The sequence below is a fragment of the Dendrobates tinctorius genome, unplaced genomic scaffold, assembly GCF_039654945.1.
Source record: "Dendrobates tinctorius isolate UK_male_01 unplaced genomic scaffold, ASM3965494v1 ptg000099l, whole genome shotgun sequence".
Classification (NCBI taxonomy): domain Eukaryota; kingdom Metazoa; phylum Chordata; class Amphibia; order Anura; family Dendrobatidae; genus Dendrobates; species Dendrobates tinctorius.
Genome location: NW_027361767.1, coordinates 8,533,092 through 8,559,811, shown reverse-complemented (window position 1 = coordinate 8,559,811; position 26,720 = coordinate 8,533,092). Strand labels below are relative to the sequence as shown.

Here is a 26,720-nt window from a genome sequence, read left to right as displayed (position 1 = left end):
CAAATCCATAGCACCCAAACGAAAGCCATTTTGGGGCGCAACACTTTATTTTGCGTTTTCTGATTTCTCACAACTATCCCCCACGACACAGCTCTTCCCCACTGATAACTGAGATCAACGATTCTCTATGGGAACCTTCATTGTTCTCTTCGCCGCACATCGTGATCACTCGCCGCCATCTTGGCAGCAGCGTCACTCATCCTCTCCTCCAATCAGCATCCTCCATGCGTTGCACGCCTCGTTTGTGATTTCTTACCCACCAATAGATAGTAACTACGTCATCGTTAAGGGGGGCGGTGGCCTAAACCGCTACTATATAGGCGCTCGCAGGCTGCCGCTTTCCTTCTATCCCACATTGCCGGGCGCTTCCATTCTTTCGCGCCAGTCGCTGGTGTCACGTGAGGGGGATTAGCCAATCACGCTTCAGCTCCTCCTCCTTCCACCGACCGTTTAGCTGCGCAGTCAGGCCTCACATCGCCGGGTAAGTCTGAGCCGGTTTCCGGTGTTTTCTGACGGTAATTCACGAATTTCTGAGGTAAATATTGGCTTATTCTAGACGAGGGATCAGCGAGTGTAGTCAGAGGGTCTTTAAAAACGAAAATAAAAAATTGCTTTATAGAATGGCTGCCGCCATTTTCTCTTGTGAGGGGTCCGGCGCCATTTTGTCTTGTTCCGCCGGCATTGTTATCTCCGGTGCCGGGTTAATCACGGATTTATCTCCGTACTCTAGCACATTTAACCACCTTTTTAACCCGTTATTTTCTCTACAATGGCTGCGGGGGGAGAGATGGGAGTGACGCGGGGTTTCCGGCCCGGTCTGGCAGGGGCTTTGTCTCGGCAGCTTCCTGTTAACACGTGCGGCGCTATTGTGCGAGCTCTTAAAGGGACACGCACGCATTATATATTTTTTTCCCATCTGCCACTACAGTTATGATCCCTGCTTGTGGCCACAACCTTAGGGGTGCTTAAATTAACACAATAGGCAGTAGGTGGCGCCAGACTAAGACCTTTATCACCCTCACATAAACAGCAGAGGATTGGGGGGGGGGGTGTAAGTGATGTTAGTACAGTGCTGCCTTTCCCCTGGTGGAGGGGGATGCGGTTTACCGGTCTGCAGGTTGGAAATGCTGGATCGTCTGTGGTTATCTTCAAGGTTGATGGCGGTAGCTAGTGGCCACTGGCTGGTAAGTAGACCGGAGCGCTGTCCTGGCCAGTGACGGGCGCTCCGTGCGGCTCCTCCGTGGGCGTCACAATAAAATCCTACTTGGTTGTGGCGTCTGAGTTTATCCGAGGATCCAGAGTTTCCAACCTGCAGACTATCGAACCGCATCCCCATCCGCCAGGGGAAAGGTAACAGCATCCTAACATCACTTATCACCCCAATCCTCTGCTGTTTGACCCTTATCGCCCTCATAGTCGGGCAAGCATATACACCTTGAGGGGTTAATTCTATAGGTGAACTACAGGATTACAGAATGCTGTAGATATAAGCCCCTGATGGCGGTGGCTGCAGCTTATAGAGCTAAAATGGGGTGACAGATTCCCTTTATTTGATGGATGGGTCACCAATGTCTGACCGCTTAGGACCTGTCACCCCACCGATCAGCTGTTGTCGGTGTTGCAGACTGGAATTCTCAGTTGCGGATATGCTCTGTCTTCCGATAGTGGCTGCAGCAGGCTAATTACTACACATCCACCTCTTATTCAAATCAATGAGGTGGATGTCGTACCCTGCTGTGGCCACGATCAGAAGATGGAGCAGCTCCACTATCGACAAATTCTGGGCGACGACACCGATGGCAGCTGATCGGCGGGGGGTGTTGGACCCAAAAACATCAGACTCTGATTCGCTATTCGTCAATGAAAAGTAGTGGACTGGCTTTTTTAAGCACACCAATCCAGTGTATGTGGGTGTTTTTTTTTGTTTTTTTTTTCTGCCCCTGGTTCAGTCTGAAGTGTGTTTCTTGGTCTGGCTCCTCTCTTCTTGCGATGCTGTCTTCCTTGCTTTGTGGGAACTCGTCTCTACATACGTCACCCACACAGACCACAGTCTCCCTGATATTGTGCTCCTGTGCAGGTGTATGTCTCTGCCCTGACAAGGGCAGAGTAAAGTACTGCAGTGCATCGGGACTCTGACCTTTTTCGGCACATGCGCACTGCAGTACTTTCCTCAAGGCAAGAGAACTGCGCAGGAGCCCAATGCTGAGGTGACTGGATGATGCTGGGAATCTTTAAGGGACCTATTCACCCAATGTGTACATCAGTCCTGATCTGGAGTAATGGGCACCAAATAAAGATGCTGTTGCTGGGTAAAAAAGCTTTGTGGTGGGTGCCCAATTGTGGATGGGAAGGCACATGTTGGGCCACCAGCAGCAGCTTCCTGACAAGTGAATCCGCCCCTAAGCGTCTGATCGCTATGTAATGCCTGGGGCTTACTCTACAGCAAGTCACTTGTAACACGTGCAGTTCCTGTGAGTCATAACGTTTCCATGCTTATAGTAAGTTGACCGGCTTGTATGAAAACTGCCCCCTCAACAACTAAAGGGTGAGAACTATCGCTCCAAACACTTGCATTTAGGCTGGGTTGACACGTAGCGGAACTCTCGCGGAAATTACCGCGAGAGTTCCGGAATTCCATTCTGCGGGAAAATCACCTTTTAAGTTCCTCTGATTTTCCCGCGGAAAAACTAGCATTTTGCAAGCGTAGTTAGCTTGCAAAATGCTAGCGTTTTCCAAGCGATCTGTAGCATCGCTTGGAGAACTGATTGACAGGTTGGTCACACTCGTCAAACTTAAGGCCCCGTCTCACTAAGCGATCTCGGTAGCGAGATCGCTGCTGAGTCACAACTTTTGTGACGTAACCGCGATCTCACCAGCGAGATCGCTGTGTGTGACAGCGATCAGCGAGCGGCCCCCCAGCCGGTATCGCTGATCGCTGGAAGAAACCTCTGGACATTTCTTTGGTCGCTGGTCTCCCGCTGGCCAGCACACATCGCTGCTGGAGACCAGCGATCAGGTGTAAAAAATAATAAAAAAAATAGTTATTCTTACCTTCCGATGTCCCGTTCAGCCATCCTGCCTCTCTCCACGCTCCGGTCCCAGTGATCCTTTGCACGAATGACCGTGAGACTTTGTTATCCCTCGAGACCGTGACATCTCGCGGTCATTCGTGCAAAGGATCACTGGGACCGGAGCGTGGAGAGAGGCAGGATGGCTGGACGGGATGTCGGAAGGTGAGAATAACTATATTTTTTATTTTGATTCTATTTTTTACAGCGATGGCGGGCGCTCGGCATCGCTGTGCTCATCTCTGGTGAAGCTGTCTGTGTGACAGCTCACCAGCGATCACATAGTGACTTACTAGCGATCCTGACACCTTGATATCGGTGTCGGGATCACTGGTAAGTCGCTTAGTGTGACGGGGCCTTTAGTGCTTGACAAGTGTGACCAACTTTTTACTACTGAGGCCGCCTATGCAGCATCAGTAGTAAAAGATAAAATGTAAAAAAAAAAAAATTGTTGTTCTTACCTTCCGACGTCCTGCCTCTCTCCACGCTCCCGTTACCAGTAATCCTTTGCGAAAATGCCCGCGATGACGTATGTTTTCGCGGGATCGTGACACCGCAGTAATTCGCGATGACCGCGAGACTTCGCGATCCCGTGAGTACAGATGTCATCGCGGGCATTTTCGCAAAGGAGTACTGGGAGCGTGGAGAGAGGCGGGAAGACTGCGCGGGACGTCGGAATGTGAGAATAACAATATTTTTTATTTTAAATTTATTTTTTTACAGGGATATGGTACCCAGAGCCCGGAGGACAGTCTCCTCTCCTCCGGACCGTGTTTACCATCCGCAATTGTTCTGCTTTTCGCATGGTGTGCACAGCCACATGTGGAAAGTAAGCAGAACAATGCATTTCCTATGGGTGCGGAATCACCGCAGTTCCGCTAAATTAATGAGCATGCTGCGTTTTTTACCACAAAGCGATTACGCTGCGGTAAAAACCGCAGCATTAGCACAGCATTGTGGAATCCCATAGGAATGCATGGGATGCTTGTGTTTCGCGGCAAAATCGTGCAGTTAAAACCGCTGCGGAAACGCAAAAAAAGCCACGTGTGAACTCAGCCTTAGGCCTCTTTCACACTTCAGTTTTTTGCATCAGTTATAATCCACCAAAAAGGCGGACAAGCGGATCCATTCTCAACTGATGTGAACGGATGGCACAGGATCCGTTTTCGGAGAGAGAGAGAGAGAATATTTGGAAACTGATGCAACGGACGCCAATCAGTCAGGATCCGCCAATAATGAAAGTCAATGGGGAAAAAAACGGATCCGCAAAGAAAAATGGCGGATCCGTTTTTTTTCAAAATTGGCGGATCTTGACTGATTGTCAAAAACGGAAGTGTGAAAGAGGCCTTAGGTTGGCTCCCTCGACAAAAAGCCAATTGTCCATGGAGATAGGGCTGGACCAGGCAGGAAGAGGTGGCTCATGTTGTCAGTCCTTGGGCATTTGTAGCTGTTGGGGCTCACTTGAATGTAAATTGTCTTTTCATTTTCACACCTTTTTTAAAAGGGTTGTCCACTACTAGGAAACCCTTCTTGGATCTAAATGTTTGACCCTGATGAAATAAAAGCTTATACTCCCCTCACACGCTGTTGCCATTCCAGCAGGGTCTGCACTGGTGGTACACAGCTCTTAGAAACCCACTATTTACCTTGGTTACCAGCTCCTTGCACCAGTGCGCTGGTATCTAAGGTACACAGCGAAGCGTGCTCTGATCGCTGGTGAAGCTGCCTGTTTGACATCTCACCAGCGATCATGTAGCGACACACCAGCGATCCTGACAAGTTCATATCGTTGTCGGGATCGCTGTTGAGTCGCTATGTGTGACGGGGCCCTAAGTCCGGCCTGTAGCTCTCGCTTCCTCTTCATGTTCAATTTGTACGAAGGCTGGGGCATTTATGCCAGCACTGATTGGTTGTCGGACACCATGTGTTATACCGCATAAGAGGCCACGAGTACACACACTGCTAGAACTTTATTTTTTGGGGGCCAAACATTGGATTGGGGTGTGGATTTGGTCGCTCGGATTTTGTAAAATCCGCAGGTCAAAAGACCTGCAGTTTTACCTGCGGTTTTGCCCTGTGGTTTTTCATCTCCACAATGGAGGAGATGGAATCCGCAGAAAGAATTGACATGTCATTTCTTTCTGCGGTTTAGAAACTGTGTGGAAAAATCCGCCCAGTCTGCACTGCGGTTTTTAATATCCATAGGATATTATGGTACTGTACACCGCAGCAAAACTGTTGCGGATCCGCATCTGCCAAATCCGCTGCGGAACCGCAGCAGAATCCGCAGCGTGTGCACACACCCTCAGACCAAGAATGGGGTGGCTTAGTAGCGGTCAACCCCTTTAATCTCTGCTCTGGAGTCAGGTGCACTGGCTGGTGTAGTCACAAGCCTCCTAACTTGGTGTCTATTGGGACTATCGTCAGTGAAAGTGAGCGGGCGTACATGTCTTTTTATAATTATACTTTTTTTTTTTTCCAAATGTGAATTTTTACAAATTCCCTCGTCCTCCATCTTACTCTTTTGTTTTTAGGGTCCATTGTACTCTGATTCTCTATTGATCCTGTCGTCGGGCAGCCCTATAGAAGAGATGTGACCCATCATTGTTGGGACTAGGGGTTGGGTGTACTGGATTATGTCTTGCCCGATTTGTTTGTGAGATGGGTAGTCGCTCTTTGTCCAGCAGCAGCTTTACTCTGTGTATAGACCATTCAGCTGTGCATACATGTTTAGTGGTGGGGGGAATGGGGATATTGTGATGCAGATATGAAGTGTCCCATCTTGCCTTAAGTCCCTGCAGGTTTTTTCCTTCTACTTGATGATCATCTGAATGTCACAGCCTTTGTTCTTTTGAGATTAGTGCGGGTAAACAGACCTTGACAATGCCCTGACCTGGTAGCTCTCCCCTGCAGTGTGCTGCAGTACTGAGACTGGTTATCCTGCATGAGCACAGGGCTCGGAGATCCCTCACATCAGCCTGGCCCCGGGGCTTTGCTTGTTTCTGGCAGCTTGTCTGGTTTGGCTCCCCAGTTAGTGATTAATTTCTTCACCTTCAATATTATCCTACAGATAAAGGAGTTTGATTCTGGTAATCACCTTATATTCTAGCAGGGTATTTTCACTGGCACGCACAGAGCTCTGGAGGTCACAGCAGCTTTACACTGTGTAGTTCAGTGAAGCGTGTACATTCACACCAATGGATTACCACATGGTGACATTTTTCAGAGCAAAGACCGCCTCTTGGGCACACTGTGCCAGTGGTGTATTGCTAGGATGCCCACCAGTTGTGAGGCACAGGGCTTCTGCTGTCACTGACCCCTTCTGAAAGCTGCATTTCAAGTCAATGACCAATCTTATTATGTGCTGACTTGTATGCAGGTTCGTTCCCAATAATTTAACCAGGTTATTTTCCCACATGAATTGAAACTATCCAGTCCCTCTCTATTGTCTGACATTGGGCATGAGACCATGGCACCCTGTGTGGTGGTGACTTGTAGTGCATACCTCACTGGGCAGCCAAGACCATGCCTGTGGAAGTGTAAGTATATCTTTCCCTGCTCCTATTTAGAGCTCTTATTTGATCATTTCAGATCTGTGAATCTCCTTGTAAAGGATCCTGTTGACTCATCTTTCCAATCTACCAAGGCTGCCACAATGGTAAGTGGTCGTACATGGCAGTGACTTGTCATGAGGATCTGGAACACCCAGGATGTGCTCCTAATGTCTCACCTTCACACTTCCAGCGTCCCATGCGCATCTTTATGAATGATGACCGCCATGTCATGGCCAAACACTCTGTGGTGTATCCAACCCAAGAGGAACTGGAGGCGGTCCAGAACATGGTTTCTCACACAGAGAGGGCACTAAAGGCCGTGTCAGACTGGATCGACCAACAAGAAAAGGTGAACACTGGCGAATGTGTTCAGCCAGAACCTGTCCCTGCTGAGGAACCTACAGAAGAGGGCAAGGAAGGGTGAATATCCTCTCCCACTGTATCTTGACAGAAGCAGGATCAATTGTTGCTATATATATTTGATATTTAAACTTATTGCCCCTCCAGCAATGAATCTAAAGCTGCTGAGAACTCCACAAGGACTCTTCGTGGTGTGATGAGGGTAGGACTTGTTGCCAAAGGCCTACTCTTGAAGGGGGACCTCGATCTGGAACTGGTTCTTCTATGCAAGGACAAACCCACCATCTCTCTCCTGAAGAAAGTCTCAGACAACCTTGTTGTGCAGTTCGCTGTAAGTCTATTGTTTCCTTGGTAACGTATGTCCTTCATCTTTGCCGCAGACAAGGGGGCTGACCTGTGATTTTGTTCATTTATAGACTGTTTCCGAGGAGAAATATGACGTTCTGCCAAACATCAGAGAGGCCACTATTGTCATTAAGAATACCAAGGAGCCGCAGCTGACTCTGAACATCCGCCTGACATCCACTCTGGTCCGTGAGGAGGTGGAGAAGATGAGCGCAGGAGGTACGAATGGCAGAGAAATGGCTGGAACCCAACACTTAATCCCCCCCCCCCCCTCCAAACCCCACATCCTTCCTTTCCTGTCATGTCCATCCTCCTACCTCTCCAGAAACATGTAATGTGTTGTACCCTTCCACATAATCTGTTTTGATTGCATTTGATTTAATTTTATAATGGCATTATCTGATCAGCATCTATACTGTAATACCCCCCCCTTCCTCTTCTGGGCCTTTCTGTCAAGTGTGTTGTAACTTAGTGGTGCCCTCTGTGGATATTACAGTCTGTTGCATACAGTGGTGACAGGGCCTGCCTTAATTTATCATCTGTAGGCCTGGCTGATGCTGTATCCAGTTATAGTTGAGGCTGTATTTCTAGTTATTGCATGTTTTCTTTTATATACGGGCTGTGTGTGTTGCAGCAGGAATACCCAAAGGAGTCTCTTCATCTGGAGAGACTACTTTGCGTGTTTAAATCCAGCAGGTATTTGAGTTTTTGGGTAAAGCTTAATAAATAAAATAATTATGGGTCATATATGAAGACATTTCCAGAAAATGGGCTAACCTTATCTAAACCTTGGTGTTACATGGTCTTGCTGCAGCACAGACGGCTTATGACATGTTGTTCTTATATATTGCTATGTGGTTCTGACATTTGATCACGTATCAAGACTTCTAGTTTGTCGATTTTTAGGGACGCTGGACCTTTGACCAACAGGACTCTCTCTGTCATGGGCTGTGGCCAGGGCAGTCGAGCTGGGTAGAAGGTTTAGTTTAGTTCCTGCAGTCAGCAGCCGAATTCTTGCTTTCTTTATTCTCTCCTTTTTTTTTTTTCTTGATCTATCCCTCTCGTTGCTTTAAAGCAGCATTCTGACATTGTTGCACCTTTTTGGCACCAAAGTAAACTGCAATTGTGTCACGTGAAAAACTCAGATTTGACATTCTAATGATCCTCTGTGATTTTCAGTTGTGTTTTTAGCTTTTGCTGCAATCATATGCAGACTGCTGCTTTATTGCATTAGGCATGTTATTACTAGTTAGTTGGAAAGCAGGAGACGAGGGATGCCCGAACTCCTCTTCTGTTAGTGCAGGTCGTTAGGGTATTATGTCAGCAGTAGTACAGAGAAGCCCCACTGCCCTCTGGAAGCTGCCTCATCCCCTGTCCACCTGACAGACAACCCCTTGGTCAAACCGTGCCTTGTCTTCTTATCCATGAATAGAAACGCTATCAATCAGCGATCCTCCGGACGTTCTGGACAGGCAGAAATGCCTTGCTGCATTGGCGTCACTCCGACACGCCAAGTGGTTCCAGGTTTGCATTTTATTATTTCTGTCTTAAAAGTAGTAACTTGCCTTTTTTTTTTTTTTGTATACTATTTTTTATTTTAACTTTACGTAAAGCAGCTCACATGTTTTTTTTAGACTATAATATAAGTAAACACCAGAGCAGTATCTGTGCTAAAATGGCTCCTGTCACCTCACAGGACAGCCATCCAGGAGCGCAGTGACCACTATTACACTTTCACAAGGATACATAATGCTTAGATATTAGTTGCTGCTTTGTTCTAAGAGTAATCTTGCCATAGCTACACTGTAATTGTTAATGTAACATACATAAGGCTTATCCTTTTAAACATAGCTTACATTTACCCTTGACAAAGTAGCACTATGTCTTTTAATATATTTTTATTTTATTTTTTTTTCTGGCTTGTACTGGTGTAACTTTGAATACTAACTGGCATCTTCCTTGTCCCAGGCTAGGGCAAATGGGCTTAAATCCTGCGTTGTTGTTATCCGTGTGCTGAGAGACTTGTGCACTCGTGTACCAACCTGGGAACCTTTAAGAGGATGGGTATGTATCCGATTTTTAACTATATATGTGCGGGGCCAGACAGTAGTGGATGTATGTAGCGGTCTCACAAGGTGATGCCTCATATATCCAGTAGGTGATGGCTGTGTGTTTACAGCCAGGGCCTGCCTCAACAATTTCAGGGGGCTTGGGAGTGCCGCTTGCAATTAACCTGGGGGAATAGCAGTCTGTGCCCATAGGCTTGATTGTAGGCCACATATAGGTTTCTATAGAACAGGTGGGGTTCTGTTGAAGACCTCTATGATTGTCATTGTGGAGCTCTCTTGTAACTGGCTTCAAAGGAGACTGATTTTTACTATATACAGCAGTACTGTGCTACTGCTGTATATAGCACAAGCTGTCAATCACAGGTTCTAGTTCCCTAAGGGGACTAACAAGTACAGTGAATTTTCTTAAAATATGTAAAGTTATAATCCCCTTTTCTCATTTAAAAAAAAAATGCTATTGTGCCTTTTTTCTCCTTCCTCTTTTTACCCCGGCTGTTTGATAAATATGATTTCTGAGATGCCAATCTTCTGGGGTAATTTCTTCCGCACATCTTTGCAATGGGGCAACATAGCACAAGACTGAAAAACCCCAGAGCTGCTTTTTCTGCCAAAGTATTATAGATCCTCCTATAAAACCTAGCCTTCCCTTAAAATATTTGGCTAAAACCTATATAGGTACACTAAGGGCCCTGTCACACGTCGGGATCGCTGGTGAGTTGTCAACGTGTCAAGATCGCTGGTGAGCTGTCAAACAGGCATCTGCACCAGCGACGCTGAGCGTGGCATCGCTGTGTACCTCTGTTACCAGCGAGCTGATGCAGGGAGCTGGTAACTAAGGTACACATCGGGTTTCTAAGGGGCGTGCAACACTTAGAAACCCGATGTGTACCTTGGTTACCAGCTCCCTGCATCAGTGTGCTGGTAACTAAGGTACACAGAGGGTTTCTAAGCACACCCGGTGCTTAGAAACTCTGCATTTACCTTAGTTACAAGCGTGCTGATCGCTGGTCTCCTGCCTGTCACACGCAGTGATATGTGCTGGCCAGCGGGAGACCAGCGATAAAAAAAAAAAAAAAATGTCCTGGCTATTCCAGGACGATCATCGATACTGGTAGGGGGGCTTGTCGCTGCTCAGTGTCTCACACAGCGATCTTGCTGGTGAGATCGCTGTTGCGTCACAAAACTTGTGACTCAGCAGCGATCTCTCTAATGAGATCGCTATGTGTGACAGGGGCTTTAGTGACCGAGCTGTGGTCTTCAGCTTCCAGCTCCGGTCCCTTCTTGGTCATGTGGTTTTTTTTTCCAAATTGCACAATCACACTGGAGTTTGTGTGAACCAAAAATTACTCTTACAATGTAAACTATAAGGCGTGAAAACAACAAGACTGCAAAGGTTTCCATTGTTAGACTTGGACCTCAGTGTGATCTGGTCATGTCAGAATCAAGGGACATGGACCAAAGCACAGAGCGCTGGAAACAAGATGTCCTTGGCTTTTGTGATGTCTGCATATAACCTTTTTTCACTGATTTTGATGAATTGAGGTTTTATGTAATCTGACTTTTATTTACATTTCTTTTTAGCCTCTTGAGTTGCTTTGTGAAAAAGCTATTGGAACAGCCAACCGGCCAATGGGTGCGGGTGAAGCCTTCAGGAGAGTCCTTGAATGCCTTAGCTCTGGAATATTGATGCCAGGTTGGTGTATTTAATTTTTTTTCCATATATAAGTGATGTCGACTAAATGGCATTAATGGCCCTGTGTCTGCAGATGGTCCTGGATTACATGACCCCTGTGAAAAAGAATCTACAGATGCTCTTGGACACCTAGAAAGACAACAGCGAGAGGACATAACCCATAGTGCACAGGTATGGGGGCTGCTTTCTTTTTGGGGCATCGGTGCTTGACTTCAGTAGTGGAGATGAGGGTTTTGTGGTTTGTTTCTAACACTTGTATCTGTTTTCCTTTTCCACTACAGCATGCGCTCAGGCTCTCAGCATTTGGCCAATTGCACAAAGTTCTGGGGATGGACTCTCTCCCCTCAAAGGTTCCTAAAAAGTTAAAACCAGAGCCTGTCATTGACTACACAGGTATGTAACTAGTATCCATAGCCTGGACTTGCTTGCAGTTTGTCCCATACCACTTGGCCATGGCGTGAACCGCAGATGACGCCGATCATTTCATTGCTTTTCAGTAGTCTCTGCCATCTGCTTTTATTGACTTTGTTTCAACCTTTGCGTTACAGTCCAGATTCCTCCCAGCACCACTTACGTTATACCAGCCCTAAAACGACCCATTGAGGAGGATGGAGAGGACAAATCGCCAAGTAAGAAGAAAAAGAAGATTCTGAAGAAAGGTATTTGAGGGGTGTTAGGCAAGGTGCTATGTAATCTGTACCTCTCGGGTCAGGAGATCTCAACTCCACACCTCACTAGCTCCAGCAGGAAACTTGGTATTAAGATCTAGGAAGCTCTCTAGCTTTTCTTGGCATATTTACAGTGTAACTTTTATTTTTGGCAGACTTTTTTATTAGTATGTACATGCATTCTCCCCCAAATTACTGTCACGAAGCTTAGAACTTCTACAGTATCTTAATTTTTATATTAAACCTGTGTCCAACCTCTGAGATGCACCCACTAATCACAGGTGATCTTGTTTCCTAGTTATACAGCAGCATTTAAGACAAGGATGTGCCTTAAATCAATTGGCCTTCCTTTTTATTATAGGCTAATGAATTTGTTTTTTTCCAGTGTAATTTGTAGGAGTTTGGGGGGGGAGATGTCTGATCCATTTACGGAACTTTTTGAGGATTAGGCTGTTTCATGATTAGAGCAGATAGATATGGTGGTCTCAGAAGTTGTGAGCAATGCTGGGATGTGGGCACTGCAGTGAAGCTGAGGTAAACATGTCCTTCTGTACAGATGAAAAGAACGAGCCACCACAAGTTATGAATGCCCTGATGAGGCTGAACCAGCTGAAGCCAGGCCTACAGTATAAACTGATCTCCCAAACCGGCCCTGTCCATGCTCCTGTCTTCACAATGTCTGTGGAAGTGGATGACAAGAACTTCGAGGCCTCAGGGCCATCTAAGAAGACTGCAAAGCTTCATGTAGCCGTGAAGGTATGTGTGGGGGGCTTCAGGGCTGTCTTTCTATTTGAGTGGGTGGTGTAAATGATCCTGAGTAACGGATTTTGTTTTAGGTTTTGCAAGACATGGGACTTCCTACAGGGATTGAAGAAAAAGATGAAGGGTCTGAGGAGACAGAGCAGAAACCGGTGGTCCAGACTCAGGCTCAGAATGACTCTGCTCAGGGGGATGGTGCTTCCCCTACAGACCAAAACGAGGTAGGGGGGGGTCTTGCCTGTAAGACTTGTTTACTTGAGGCATTGCTGCTAGTTTGGATGCTAAATTTGTATTTGATGCCTTTTTAGAGTGCAAAACAACAAGGACCTATACTCACAAAGCATGGAAAGAATCCAGTCATGGAGCTTAATGAAAAGAGACGTGGCCTAAAGTACGAGCTTATATCTGAGACTGGAGGTAGCCACGACAAACGATTTGTCATGGAGGTAAAGTTTACACTTGTGATTTTATTTAAAAAAAAAAATAAAAATAAATAAATGCTGACATAATTAATAGTTGCACCATCTATTTACATGTCATACATATATGGCTGCTTGTTTGAAGATATAAAAAAAACTTGCATATCTTTAACAGACCATAGCAGTGTGCCCCATTTGTGACTGTATATAAACTTGGCTCACCATGGAGTCTGTCTGTACAAGGCTTATTAAAGTTGGTGGCTTTTTTTTAATCCATTTTATCTATTTCTAAAGGTGGAAGTAGATAATGTGAAATTCCAAGGCTCCGGCTCCAACAAGAAGGTGGCCAAAGCCTACGCTGCCTTGGCCGCTCTAGACAAACTATTCCCGGACTACAATACATATGCCGAAGCTCCCAAGAAGAAGAGGCCCCCAATGATGCCCAGGGGAGGCCCCAGAGGAGGGAAGGTAAGATGCACAGGATTAATTTAATCTCTGTAAATGGTGTATCTTGATATTTCTCTTCACTGAACTTTTTTGCCTACCTCCTTAACCAGGGCTTTGGCATGATGTACAGTGAAGTGCCCCCACCTCAGGGCATGCGAGGACGAGGCAGAGGGATGAATCGTGGCAGAGGAAGGGGACGTGGCTTTGGAGGCAATCATGGCTACATGAATTCTGGTAATTGAAGAGGCTACTTTCAGATAACCTTATAGTTAGATGTCTCTGTGGGTGACAACAGCTTATTGTAAAATCTTGTTTCTTTTCAGGTGGTTATGGTAGCTACGGAGGAAACTACAACTATCAGACTTCTGCAACAGCCGGATACAGTAAGTATCTTGTGAATGCCAAACTGGCAAAATGTTTACATACTTGTGACTTTCATTGCCCCTATATGCCACGATGAGTACTGGACACCGGTCACCTGCTTCATGTCAACAATAGTATGGTGTGGTTTCACATCCCTCCCTATTGGTCTTCTCTTATTGGGAAAGCTTTCATGGCTTGTCTTACACCTACTATACGACTCGTGAACTTGGTGGAAAGTAGCTGTGTCTCCACTTCACTCCCAGAGGATATCTTTTGTAATAAAATTTTTTTTTTTTTTTTTTCCCCTCACTGTATTCCTTCAATTAGAGAGGACCGGAATCCTTCTGGAAAGGCCACTTCTGTCATGGCATTTAGAGCCTGTTTTGTCCTTACACTAGACGCGTTACTGCACTTTATTACAACCAGATGTTTTATGGCTACAATATTAACCTCCTGTTTTCCCTTTGCATATTTGGCTGTACTAAAACTCTGCCCTTTATGTAAAGTGTAAAACTGGCTAAAATAAGCTGCTTTTACTGTGAACGGTTTGACATATATTTTTTTGGCAGAACCTTCTGATATGTCGTCATTATGTGGTTGCTCTGTTTGCATTTGGCGTTCTCGTTGTCCTCTGTAGTGCGCAACATGGCTTCACTGTGCAAACGCAACCTCCATACTGTGACATATGAAACTTCTGTCACCATATCCATGTCTTACAAATGCTACAGAAATCATATAAGGAGCAGCTTATGTGTTGGTTGGCTTTCAGTCTGCCCTCTGCCTTCACATCTCTGAAGCAGTCCTAATGTTTAGCTTGACTTTTCCACCTGTAACCAGTGATTGCTGCTGGTACAACTGGTCTGCATCATATTCACACTGCTGCAGCCCTAATCACAACTGCTTCTTCGGTGTGCATGCATGGGGTGTATTCAGTAATAATGTGCGTTAATTCTGTCAAACCACATTTTCCTTTTTTTACATTTCTCTGCTTTGGTTTAATGGTGAGAGAAATCTCTGCTCTCACTCCCAAATATAGAAAGACAAAGCGCTTTCCTCCATCCCCTTGTCACCACCTGGAGGAGCCCCCCCACATAAGATTTTTTTTCTTCTCTTGTGGTGGGGGGAGACAGGAGCAGAGAAATCTAAAAGAAATAAAAACATAAATTATCTGGCACTATGGCCGATCTACAGAGGATTCTAATTTTATTTCTCTCTGCTGTCTCCCCCTTTTTGTAGGTGACTTTTTCACAGACTGCTACGGTTATCATGATTTTGCATCAGCTTAGACCATCTATAGCGTATTGCACCCACCCTCTCAAAAAACCCACAACCCAGCTCATTATTCCCGACCGTCTTGAGCTCCGAGATGAAAAGCTCTGCTGTGGCTTTTTTTTTTTTTTTTTTCACATGAAATTTGGGGACTGTTGACTTCAAGCTCAAAGACCGTAACCTGCGACTTCCTAAAATTGTGCGTTTTGAGCCTTTTTTTTTTTTCTTTTTTTTTTTTTTTTCTTTTCTCGAACTTTATTCACAAGTGGAACTTGCTTTGTTCAAGTCGGCGGTTGAAGTGTCACTTGGCCTGTCAATTCTCTGTACCTTCATGATCGGATGTTGACCCCCACATAATTAATGAAGATCCCCCCCACCCCTCCCTCCCATCCCCTGCCCCAGTGCAAATATGATTTTTACTTAGTTTTTATTGTCAGAAACTTGCGGTTTTTATTTTGCGTGTTCATATTATTTTAATAAATCTTGTATAAACTATTGTGGAAATTGCCATGTCATTAAGATGAAGTGATGTGAGGTTAATTGACACTAACCTGTGATGCTTTATTGGGGGGGGAAACCCTTTAAGAGGATACAGGCTGTGTCCTGCTACCAGACTGCTGGCATCAATGTGTGGCAGGCAGGTGTCATACAGCTGCTGCTTTCTCCCTACATCCAAAACAAGATTTCAATATCATACAGAATGAGAAACTGGCGACCACTGATGCAGTCATCGCCTGATGGGATGTGTCCCCCACCCACTGCCAGCTGTCCAGTAGGAAACAGCTGAGGGCAGCAGTTTTTATTTTCCTATTCTAGAAGCCAATAGTACAAGTAAAAATAAACTTTTATAACACAGAAGTGGAGCACTCAAACTCACCTGGTGCTTAGTGATGTGTTTCTTTAATCCACAGTTGGCTAACATAATGAAGTGCAGGTTGCAGGAGAGAGCCTGATGGGCTGGCTGTTTTGCACTGATCATGTGTTTCTACGCCTCTAGTGGATCTGTCGAAGCGCATGATCAGCATGAAACTGCTGTAGTCTGTCACTCTCACCTGCTGGCTCCCCTGCACACAGCACTTCCTTATGATATCCTAACTGTGGATTAAATAAATGCATCACTAAGGACCAGGTGAGTGCTCCGCGTTCTGTTTCTGTGCTTTATCAAATCTCCGCATGCACCACCCTGAAGTGGTCCTGGGAAGTTATTTGTAAGGTTGAGTTTGTCCAACATAATACTTAACAGCTGATTGAATTGGTGCCTAATCTATAGAAGTGAAAAATCAACTTTACCTTTCCTTCCAGGACTAATCATTTATTCTCAATTCACAGGTAAAATCTAGTTAATGAAGACAGATTTTTTTTTTTTGCATAACAGATGGCAGATGCTGATAAGATTCTATGTGGAGGGGAGGAGAGCTCTGCATGTAGCTCCTCCTCCCTATTCCTTTCTCCCCTCTACATAGAATCTTATGTAGAGGAGGGAGGAGCTAGACAGCTTTTTTTTTTTTTTTTCTCCCCCCTTCTTGGAAGAATTTTATCTGCAGCAACTGTCATCCCTTATCTCAATTCCCCCCCCCCCCCCCCCTTAGAAATTCAAATTTCACCCATGAATTAAGCATTTTGAGAATGATCAGTCCTGGTAGAAAAAAACAGGTTTCCCCAATAGAGTAAATACTAGAATTACATTTGTATTTAATATAAAGTAATAGGTTTGTTTTTTTCATTTAGTACTAACACTTAACTGACTTTACTTGTCACCCCATAATCTATTTTTGACATTGACTTTCCCTTCATATTAAACTTTCATGGTCAGGTCATATCAACTGAGGAGCTCAGATAAGGTAAACTTTCCTGTTAGACATATGAGGTCACTGAGTATTCTGGGGTATAGATCAGCCACCTATGTTAGTGCAGCTTTCATCATACACAACTAATGTATGGGCAGCAGTGCTAGTCAGTCTGAGGAGAGCTGCACAAATTAGACAGTATCTGACCTCTGAGAATCAGTGAGATTATTCAGGAACACTCATAACTTCTCCCCTTTTTGAGCTTCTCATAGCTGATATATCACCACATACTAATCCAGGAAAGATATACATCCTTCCACATACTAATCAGTAATGTTCTAACATGTCCCTGCATAGTAGAGCAGCTGTGGGAGAGTTGAAAGCCAGTGTCACACAGCAAGATTCCACTGCATTTCTGCTGTAACTGGGGCCAATGTAACAGTTACAGGGGAAAGCTGTGCTTTAAATATTGATTCGTAAAATGGTTACTGTCAAATGACTTACTAGCTCCACCCCTGTCAAACTTGCTGTATAAATTTAAGGGGGAGGGGGGCTTTTTTCATATAAATCACAAAAGGGTCATTAATTTTAAAAAATGAAAGCCAGACACTAAATTCTCTTTGTACCACATATATCAGCAAAAAAGTAACAAACACCATGTTTCAGAAAAAAATGCAGAAAAATTGCCAGTAAGAGAATGTACAGCTTAGGCTGGAGTCACACTACTGCTGAGTGCTATTCAAGAAAATATCGCATAGCTCTCTGCCCAGTGTTGGGCTATGGGTCAGCTCACATCTGTTTTGTCATGCTGAATCTCTGCTCACTCGCACCCCACTCTGATTTCATCTGAGTGCAATGTGATATGCACAGATGCCGGCAGCGAGGAAATGGAGAAATTACTTTCTCTGCTTCCTCCGCAGCTGTTCTCCAGTCCTCTGTGCTATGGGACTCTCAGCAGGAGCTGAGGGTCAATAGCATATTGCATCTGATGCCATGTGCTAGTGTGACTCCTTCCTTAAAGTACATGTGCAGATTTAACAGCCCCTCAAAAGAAAAATTTACAATCGACAGTAAATGGCCCAGCCCTAGTACAAGGAGATAAATGTGCTGGGAAGAAAAACTTGTAATGTGCAAAACATATTAAGTCCCAAGAATATTTCCGAATGACTCCAATTAGGTAAGTACCTTTCCAGTGTGCCATAGCTTAGTTATTTTTGTTAATTGATAGAATAAGCTTTTGATGATGCAGGGTTTGGGGATCATAGATTTGGAGTGTAGGCCACTAGCTTGGTCTCCAGAAGCTTAAGGAATGGTAACATAGTAGCATAGTTTTGAAGGCTGAAGGAAGACCTTATGTCCATCTAGTTCAGCCTATTTTTAGTGCAACCGTTATGCATTGATCCTGGGGAAGGCAAAAAACCCACAGAGTAGAAGCCAATTTTCTCCATAGGGAAAAAAATTCCTTCCCCTAAGCTGGGTCAACCATCTACCTATAATGTTGTTCGTAACCTTCTATACTGTTACAAGAAAAGCATCCATTCCTTAAAGTCATTCAGTGAGTTGGCCATCACCACTTCCTCAGGAAGAGAATTCCAGAGCCTCACTGCTCTTACTGTGAAGAACCCTCTTCTATGCTGGTGCAGAAATTGTCTTTCCTCCAAACGAAGGTTAACACTGGTGTTAACTATATAACCTTGCCTGTAATAGCAGAACACAAAGTGCTTGCATATGCTACTCTTCTTCTGCTTGGTCTGCTAATATCAAGCTAAGGCCGGTTTCACACTTGCGTTACAGGCCGCAGCGCCGGCCTGCGCACGGCCGCTGCTAAGCCCCACCCCCTGCCGCACCTCTGGCGGTAGCTCCGCCTCCGGGCGCATGATGCATGCGTCCCCCATCTTTATCACTGAGGACGCAGGCCGTGCGCAGTATGCGTATGGCGGCGCCTGCGTCCTTTTGACAGTGCGCCAAACGCAACCTGTTGCAATTTGGTTGCGCTCGGCGCACCGTCAAAAGGACTTAGGCGCCGCCAAACGCATACTGTGCACGGCCTGCGTCCTCAGTGATAAAGATGGGGGACGCATGCAGCGTCATGCGCCCGGAGGTGGAGCTACCACCGGGGGCGGGGCTTAGCTGCGGCCGTGCGCAGGCCGGCGCTGCGGCCTGTAACGCAACTGTGAAACCGGCCTAAAGGGCACTACTTCCGGTCTAGCATGAATGGTTATTGTATGTTCTTCAGGGACAGAGTCCTATCCTTAGCTTTGGCTGCAGAGATTCCTTGATTGTACTTGGTGTGCTGCCTTAAGGAATGTCTTCACTGTGTCCTGGAGCAGGATCTGTGCTATCAAAACTAGTTCTGAAAAATTTTATATTTTCCCATTGCAGAGTTAATAGAATATAAGGTCTAAGTTGGTGTTGGGTGTTTAACTGGGGGTGTGTACTTCTGTCTCCCTTCAACACTGACCAACCATAAGCTGGCATCAACATAGAAGTGCAGAAGGACCTGTGATATCACCAAGGTCACATGACAGGAATTAACAGGTCCTGGCACACAGAATGTAAATCAGATATGTTACACAGCCCAGAGATGACTGTGACTTCACAGGCCCTTCCACAGTTGTGTTGCTTATGATTGGTCATTATCCTAAAGAAGCCAAAAGCACATACCCCCAGAAAATATCACATCCAAGTGGGTTTTAACGCTGTTGATGCCAAATTTGATTACTTATATCTCCAACGTAGAGGCATTAATAAAAAAAATCCACTATTACAAGGTGTTTTGTTCCAACTTTAAGGATATGAGTTCTCAAATTTTTCATCTCCAATTTGAGTGGTACCAATTTAATGGTATAGCATTTCCATAGCAGATTATGAAAATTGTATTTTTGTTTGCTCTGGAGACATATAGCTTGTAAAGTTATTAGTGATGCACACAACTTGTTGTATTACCAGAGATTTTGCTTTGGGACTGTCGCCATACAGTACAAGGGGGAAAAACACGGATTAGATGCACACATCTTGTGGCAGGGGGTGTTGGGATGATACAGAATTCATGAATGCCATTACAAACTTGTCTGCCACTTCAGTGCTGTCCTCCACATGGACTGCCATGATGGATCTGGAAAGTGCTTGTAATTTGCCTATGTGCCACTTTATACATCACAGAAGTTGCAGAGATCAAAAAGTGAAGGGTAGGAATTGGGGTGTGAGAAATTGAAACATAGCCCTGTTTTCAGTTGGTTAAGAGTTGTGCTTGATGTAAGCTATAAAAGTCTAAGTATTAGAGGATTGTTCACACGTGACTTTTTCCCAGAGATCCTTGAACAGTTATGTGAACCAAAAGTACTGTGCGTTATGAGCGCTAAATCTCCCTTCTGGACTGAAGGCATTAAATGCTGTTAGTTTTAAAGGCAATTTGTCCCCAGGTTTTTGCTACCTCACCTGAGAACAGCATGGTATAGGAACAAACCCATCACTTTTTAGATGGGACTTGACATGTGTAATGGTATGTCAGGGGAAGAGGTTCACTGTCCTGTACAGCCTGGCCCTAGTTAAGACTGTGTAGCTATCTGCAGTGTCTGGTTTCCTACCTGGAGCTCTGTGCTTACAAGCTCTGATCTGTAGCTGGTGAGATCAGGTCAGACTCCCATTTCCCCTACTCTTCAGCTGCAAAGCCTCCTCTGCTGGTAGCTTGGGAGAGGACAGTTTGGACTAGTAGCTCACCAGTGCTGCTAGACCTAGCTGTCAACTTTAGGAGTGCTCTTAACCCCTTTAACCAGGGAGCCCAGTTTCCATTTTTTCCTCTTCTTCCCAGAGCCATAACTTTTTTTTTTTTTTTGAGCTACACCAGACATAAGAGCTTGTGTTTTGTGGGACAAACTGTCCTTTTGAATGACACCAATCATTTTACCACATGGTGTACTTAAAGGGGAAAAACTCCCAAGTGCTGTGAAATTGTGAAACAAGCAATCTTGGCTTTCTGGAATATTTATGGAATTTACCAGTTTAATTGGTTCTATATTTTGATAGATTAGAAGAGTCCAAACGTAGTGACGCCAGGTTTTTTTTTTTTTTACCCCTTACTGCCATTGGACGGAATAGTACATCCAATGGCAGTATCCCTGCTTTGATGTGGGCTCCAAAAGTGAGCCCACCTCAAAGCTGGGACATGTCAGCTGTTTTGAACAGCTGACAAGTGCCCGCAATAGCCGCAGGCGGAATTGCAATCTGCCTGAGGCTATTAACTAGTCAAATGCCACTGTCAAACTCTGACAGCAGCATTTAACAAGCGCTCCTGGCCATGTTGCCAGAAATGCAGTCACCGGTGACCCCCGTTACGTGATTAGGGGTCATCTGTTTGTCGGCATGACAACCAGGTCTCCTTGATACCTATGGTTGTTGATGCCTGATTGCTATGAGCGCCACCTGTGGTTGTTGATGCCGGATTGCTATGAGCGCCACCCTGTGGTCGGAGCTCATAGCAATGCAGTAAATATGCTACATAGAGGCGATCTGAGCATCGCCTCTATGTAGCAGAGGCGTTCGAGTTGTGGCAGCTTCTAGCCTCCCATGGAGACTGTAGCATCCCAAAAGTAAAATTTAAAAAAAAAAAAAATATATGAAAAATAAAACATTTCCAATCACCCCTTTTGCCCCATTCAAAATCAAACAATAAAAAAACAAACCTAACTGAGATCTGGTGATTTTGAATGCAGCGATATATCGATTAAAAAAGGATTAACCTGATTGCTAAACGGCGTAGCGAGAGAAATCAAAACGCCAGAATTACGTTTTTTGGTCACCCTGACATTACAATAAAATGCAATAACGGGCGATCAAAAGATCGTAACTGCACCAAAATGGTATCATTAAAAATGTCCGCTTGGCACGCAAAAAATAAGCCCTCATCTGTCCAGAGACCATGGAAAATGGAGGCGCTACGAGCCATGGAAAATGGTGCAACTTTTTTGCAGACTTAGGCATTTTTTTCACCACGTTAATAAAAAAAAAAATACTAGATACTTTTGGTGTCATGAACTTGTTATGACCTGGAGAATCATAATGGCAGGTCAGTTTTAGCATTTAGCTAACATAGTAAAAAAGCCAAACAAAAACAGCAATTTCCACCGCACTTAGAATTTTTTTTTCTTGATTTCTGTTACAAGACATGGTAAAACCAATGGTATTGTTCAAAAGTACAACTCGTCCTGCAAAAGATGAGCCCTCACATGGCCAGATTGATGGAAAAATAAAGTTAAAAACCTAAAGCTCCAGTCATAAGGTATTAAGCTGATTTTTAGCCCCTTATAAGGCTTGAAGAGGCGATCTGAACACTTGTTCTATATACAACCATGCTTGATCAATAGCTGCATATAGCAGAAATCAAAGTCTCCTTTTGAAACACTGCCTGTGGCCAGGGTTCAAAGTTACTCAGTAATGAGTAATTTGCTCACCCTGGCTGTCATCACAAACTGTTGGTGGGCCACAATTGCGTCAAGGGCTCAACGATGGGCGTAAGAGTGTGAGTTAAAAATGCTGCTGTCAGATTGCAATCTGTTAAATGATGCTGTCAATCACAAGCTCTGCTCCATTTCTAGTAGCAGGTCCTGGCTGTAATTCAGCCATTGCCTGCCGGATGTGGGGCAGGCTTCAAATGGTTACCTGATCTGCCTGCGTGGGGCAGGCTTCAAATGGTTACCTGATCTGCCTGCAGCATGATGTAGGGCTAAAAGGCCTTCATTTCAGCAATGTCACTGGGTTCAACAGTTGATGCATGTGTTTTTTTTTTTTTTTTTTTTTTTTTTTTTTTTTTTTTGAGCTGTGTATAACCCTGTCCACGTCACTGATTAGCAGCTGTCATATAATGTATACAGCTGCCAATCTGGACACTGCTGGACCTGGAGGCACATGGCATCAAGTCTTGTCGATAAAACACTGATGTGTATTTTAATGGGTAAACATGGGCCAGTAAGTGACACATCCCTGAATTTGTGGTCTCTGCTCATACTCTTAAATACATACAAATACCCCTTTTTAAAAGTAAGTCTGTCTGCAGGTTCAGTTCTCTTGAGTAGGTAAGAACAGTACCATTTCCTTTGTTTCCTGCCGGGTGGGCATTGCTCCTTGAATAACCGATACGATGAATAGTGAAACTATATAGTATTAGGCTATGTGCCCACGCTAGCGTTTTTAAACGCTCAGGAAACTGATCCCCTTCCCAGAAAACTCGTGTCTTTTTTCTGCGCGGTTTTGCAAAAAAGCTGCGCGTTTTCTGGGAACATTGGGGAAGGCTAAACGCTCAGCAATGCAGAAAATGAGCATGCTGCGTTTTTAGCCGCTAAGCGATTCCTGAGCGGTTAAAAACGCATGCATTGGCACAAAAAGCCAAAAACACATGCAAATTAATTTGAAGCATCTTTTAAGCGTTTCTGCAGCATCTGAGCAGGCACAAGCGCTGCGGAAACGCTTAAAAAAAAAAAAAAAAAAAAAAAAAAAAAAAACGCAACGTGGGCACACAACCTTAGCAGAAGTTTTATTCGGCACAAGCTCTGCTATAACACTGCAATCAGTGGCTTGTGTAGCCATAGTGATATCAGTGTACACTGAGCAGTGTTTGTTCAAATGCCTTGTCATCCCCATGCTCTGACAGAGCAGTCATTAGACCTAGAAGCTGTGGTCTGATATGGGAGAGAGGTGATCAGATAGCTCTGCCAACTGATGCTGTAGTTGACTAAGGTGTTGAGTGTTAGGGTGTGTGCACACGTTACGGATTCTGCTGCTGATTTTTCCGCGCAGATTTGTGTAAATCCGCAGGTCAAATGACCTGCGGTTTATCTGCAGATTTAGTGTGGATTATACTGCAGTTTGACACATGTCATTGAGCAGGTGCCAAACTGCTGCAGAATCCACACGAAGTGACGTGCTGCAGATTTAAAACCGCGGAAAAATCCGCAACGTGTGCACTGCGTTTTCAAATTTCATAGACTTAAATGGTACTGTACAATGCAGCAGAAACTGCTGCAGATCCGCAGGGCCAAATCCGCTGCGGATCCACAGCAGAATCTGCAATATGTGCACATACCCTTAATCTTTCCTGGAAGGAACATGCTGCAAGTAGCACTCTGGCTGAGTGTAGAGGCTGGTCTCCATTGAAACTAGTTCTGCACTGTAAGACAAAGGCTTATTCATCAAGCAGTTTCACCAGAATCACAATTTTAATGCAGCTCTTGCACAGATTGCCACTTGATGTCACTCCAGTTTTTGCCAAAATGGCCTGAGCTGGGGAGCGAGAGGGGCATGTCTAGATGTTCCATTCTCTACTACAGAAATCTTACTCCAATCATTGACAAGAGGAAGATTTCTGGTGTGATGCACACCACTCATCCAATGCTCCTGATTCTTCAAGAATTGGGAGCATCTGACTCCATGATGGTCCATCAACATCTGAGAAAATCGCCCATCTTGATGAACTTGTGCCAAAAGCAGAATGGCAAAGGTAGAATATAAACAAGTCGTTTATTTTCACTGCTGCCTAACTAAAAAAACTAAGTTGGCAATTTAAGAACCTGAGAACCCCCTCTTAAGCTCCTATTGTATTTAGCTGGGAAGAACTCAAGTGGTAAGCGTTTGCTTTGTATTACTAGGTTAGTTTGCTGTAACACATTAGCTTAGTGTGCACCTTTAACATATCCCAAAGATGGACAGGGTGCATGGCCAATGGCCCCACTGATTGAAATGCAGTTATTCCTGGGTCATGTAACTCCAGGGAAGGCCATCTGTACAAGGCAGGTTTTGCCTCTGGTCATCCTGCCCCTGAGATCTAGCTTCTGATTCTAGTACCTGCAGCAATTTGGAGGTGCCACCTTTTGGCTGGATCGGTGCCTATTAAAGTTTAGGCACTGTTTTGTAAGTATATATTTTTTCTTTACTATGCACGCTTGTGTGGAGGATAGAGGATATTGTGTTGTGCAGTCAGGCATTTTAACTCTGAAGCATTTAATGACTTTTTTTTTTTTTTTCCTCTGCAGGCCAGTTCTACAGCAATGGAAGTGGGTCTAGTAATGCCAGTGGTGGTGCTGGCTCTGGTGGCTACAGCTCCTATTACCAAGGAGAGAGTTACTCTGCACCTGCTCCCGCCAAACCCTTTGTGCCCAAGAAACCTCCAGCCCAGCAGCAACAGCAGCATCAGCCACCCCAACAGCAGCAGCATCCACCACCGCAGCAGAGTCAACCACCACAGCAGCCCAAGCAGTCGTATAACCAGGGCTATCAGTCACACCAGACGCAGTCTCAGCAGGGCTACAACCAGGGCCAGTATGGAGGCTATGGAACGCCACCCAAGCAAAAAGGTTACAACCAAGCATCCCAAGGAGGTGGCGGCAGCTCTTATTCTGGTTACTCAAACTCTTATAGTGGTGGATCGGCCTCAGGTATGTAAAGCAGGTTCCTTATTTCTCCTGCACTTGGTCACCAAAGTACATGGAGTCCTCCTAGGCTGTGCAACCTTTTGTAACATTACTTGTCACATTGATGGTTACATCTTTTCCTCAAGGGTATTCTGGTGGAGATGGCAGTGGGGGAAGAGGTGGCAGTTCCTACACACCTCAGAGTACTGGTGGCTACAACACAGGAGCCAGCTATGGTGGTGGTGCCAATAATGCCTCATACCAAGGTATGTATTCTTGATCTTTTTATTTCACTGATGTAAATGTGAAAAAGGGGCCAGTGAATTAATAGCAAGGGGAAAGAGGACTGTATATAAACCATAACTGTTTCTTTTTAGGATACACACAGACCAGTTACAATCAAGGTCCTGGACAGAACTACAGTGCTCCTGGCTCCTACCAGCAGCAACCCCAAGGAGGCACCAGCGGCTATGGCAGGGGTGCGGATCACAGCATGAATTACCAGTACAGATAGACTCTTCCCCTCTAAACAGCCCCCTAGCCCCAATTCTGTGAAGTGACTTAACAAGCTTTATGTATTTTAATGAGTTAGTGTTTTCAACTTCATGTTGCATTTTTTTTTTTTCCATTTTATTTTCTTATTTTGGTTCCTGTTTTATAAGTGAAGATTTTATTTTAAGACTGTGGGATGTTTCCAAGGAGGGTTTTTGGTATGTCTCGTTTCATTCAGATGTTATCTGGTGTGAGCCGACACATAATTAAAATAAAAACAAAAACATTAAATTAGTCTCAAGTTACTAGTGGTATCTGTTTTTGCTATCCTATTGACTTCTGGCTGTCCCACAGCTCCCAGCATGTCCTGGCTGGTTTCATGGTGCACTGGGAGTTTTTAGCTTGCCTCTCAAGCCTGTGTCCCTGAGTGCTGTTCAATCAGTACACCATGGCCCTCACCTGAAAATTGAACCACAATCAACAAAGATGTCATGCCTCTGAGATACAATGGTTACACTGTATGTAGTTAATACTTCTGTTGGGGAAGTAGCCAAATATTTTGAGAAATGGAGTACCTCCACAGTCCAATGGAAGTTTGTTCACACTGCTGTATAGCTTAGAGAACAATCACAACTCTGACTTGCTGCTGGCTCTCTCAACCCAATTGTGATAGCATGTATTTCTATGCAGCGGTCTTGGTCGGTAGAGCAGACAAGTCTTAAGTATCTTGTTGCCCTCCTCGTTTGCATTATACAGCCGTATGACTCTTCTCTTAAGGAGTTCTTACTCAAATGTCTACCTCGTCTTACCATGATTACAAAGATCGGTCATGTTTTCCTACTAGTATACATACAAGCTAGCCAAAGCAGTGAGATCCACAATAAAAATAAAGGATATAAATGAATCCTAAAAGCATGCAAGATGTGTTTAATTGAGTGTAATTAAATATTTTACTCTTTGCCACGACAGCACCCACTTGGAGAGAGGGATCCGCCCATAGGAACAGGAAACCTACAGAGATAGAA

The 26,720-nt window shown here is 44.8% G+C and overlaps 1 protein-coding gene across 2 annotated transcripts; it reads left to right on the top strand.

The window, feature by feature from the left end:
- The first annotated feature begins 329 nt into the window (after nucleotides 1–329).
- ILF3 (interleukin enhancer binding factor 3) lies at nucleotides 330–25,996 on the top strand. Of its 2 annotated transcripts, XM_073587552.1 has the most exons (20): nucleotides 330–481; nucleotides 6,660–6,726; nucleotides 6,813–7,042; nucleotides 7,130–7,313; nucleotides 7,399–7,546; nucleotides 8,760–8,851; nucleotides 9,296–9,391; nucleotides 10,978–11,089; nucleotides 11,163–11,260; nucleotides 11,371–11,482; nucleotides 11,638–11,748; nucleotides 12,314–12,513; nucleotides 12,594–12,737; nucleotides 12,825–12,962; nucleotides 13,230–13,403; nucleotides 13,493–13,616; nucleotides 13,706–13,765; nucleotides 24,826–25,227; nucleotides 25,350–25,469; nucleotides 25,581–25,996. In XM_073587552.1, the coding sequence occupies exons 2-20, from the start codon at nucleotides 6,724–6,726 to the stop codon at nucleotides 25,715–25,717; spliced, it is 2,685 nt and encodes an 894-aa protein (XP_073443653.1). In that variant the 5' UTR covers nucleotides 330–481; nucleotides 6,660–6,723; the 3' UTR covers nucleotides 25,718–25,996. The 2 variants fall into 2 exon arrangements, with proteins under 2 accessions (XP_073443653.1, XP_073443655.1); XM_073587554.1 differs by lacking the exons at nucleotides 24,826–25,227; nucleotides 25,350–25,469; nucleotides 25,581–25,996 and adding an exon at nucleotides 14,982–15,509.
- Nucleotides 25,997–26,720: the final 724 nt, after the last annotated feature.

Excerpts from the sequence above, each read along its gene's own strand:
- ILF3 (XM_073587552.1), top strand. Across the intron at positions 12,738-12,824 it reads CCCCTACAGACCAAAACGAG|AGTGCAAAACAACAAGGACC; the intron begins GTAGGGGGGGGT and ends ATGCCTTTTTAG. Across the intron at positions 25,228-25,349 it reads TAGTGGTGGATCGGCCTCAG|GGTATTCTGGTGGAGATGGC; the intron begins GTATGTAAAGCA and ends CTTTTCCTCAAG.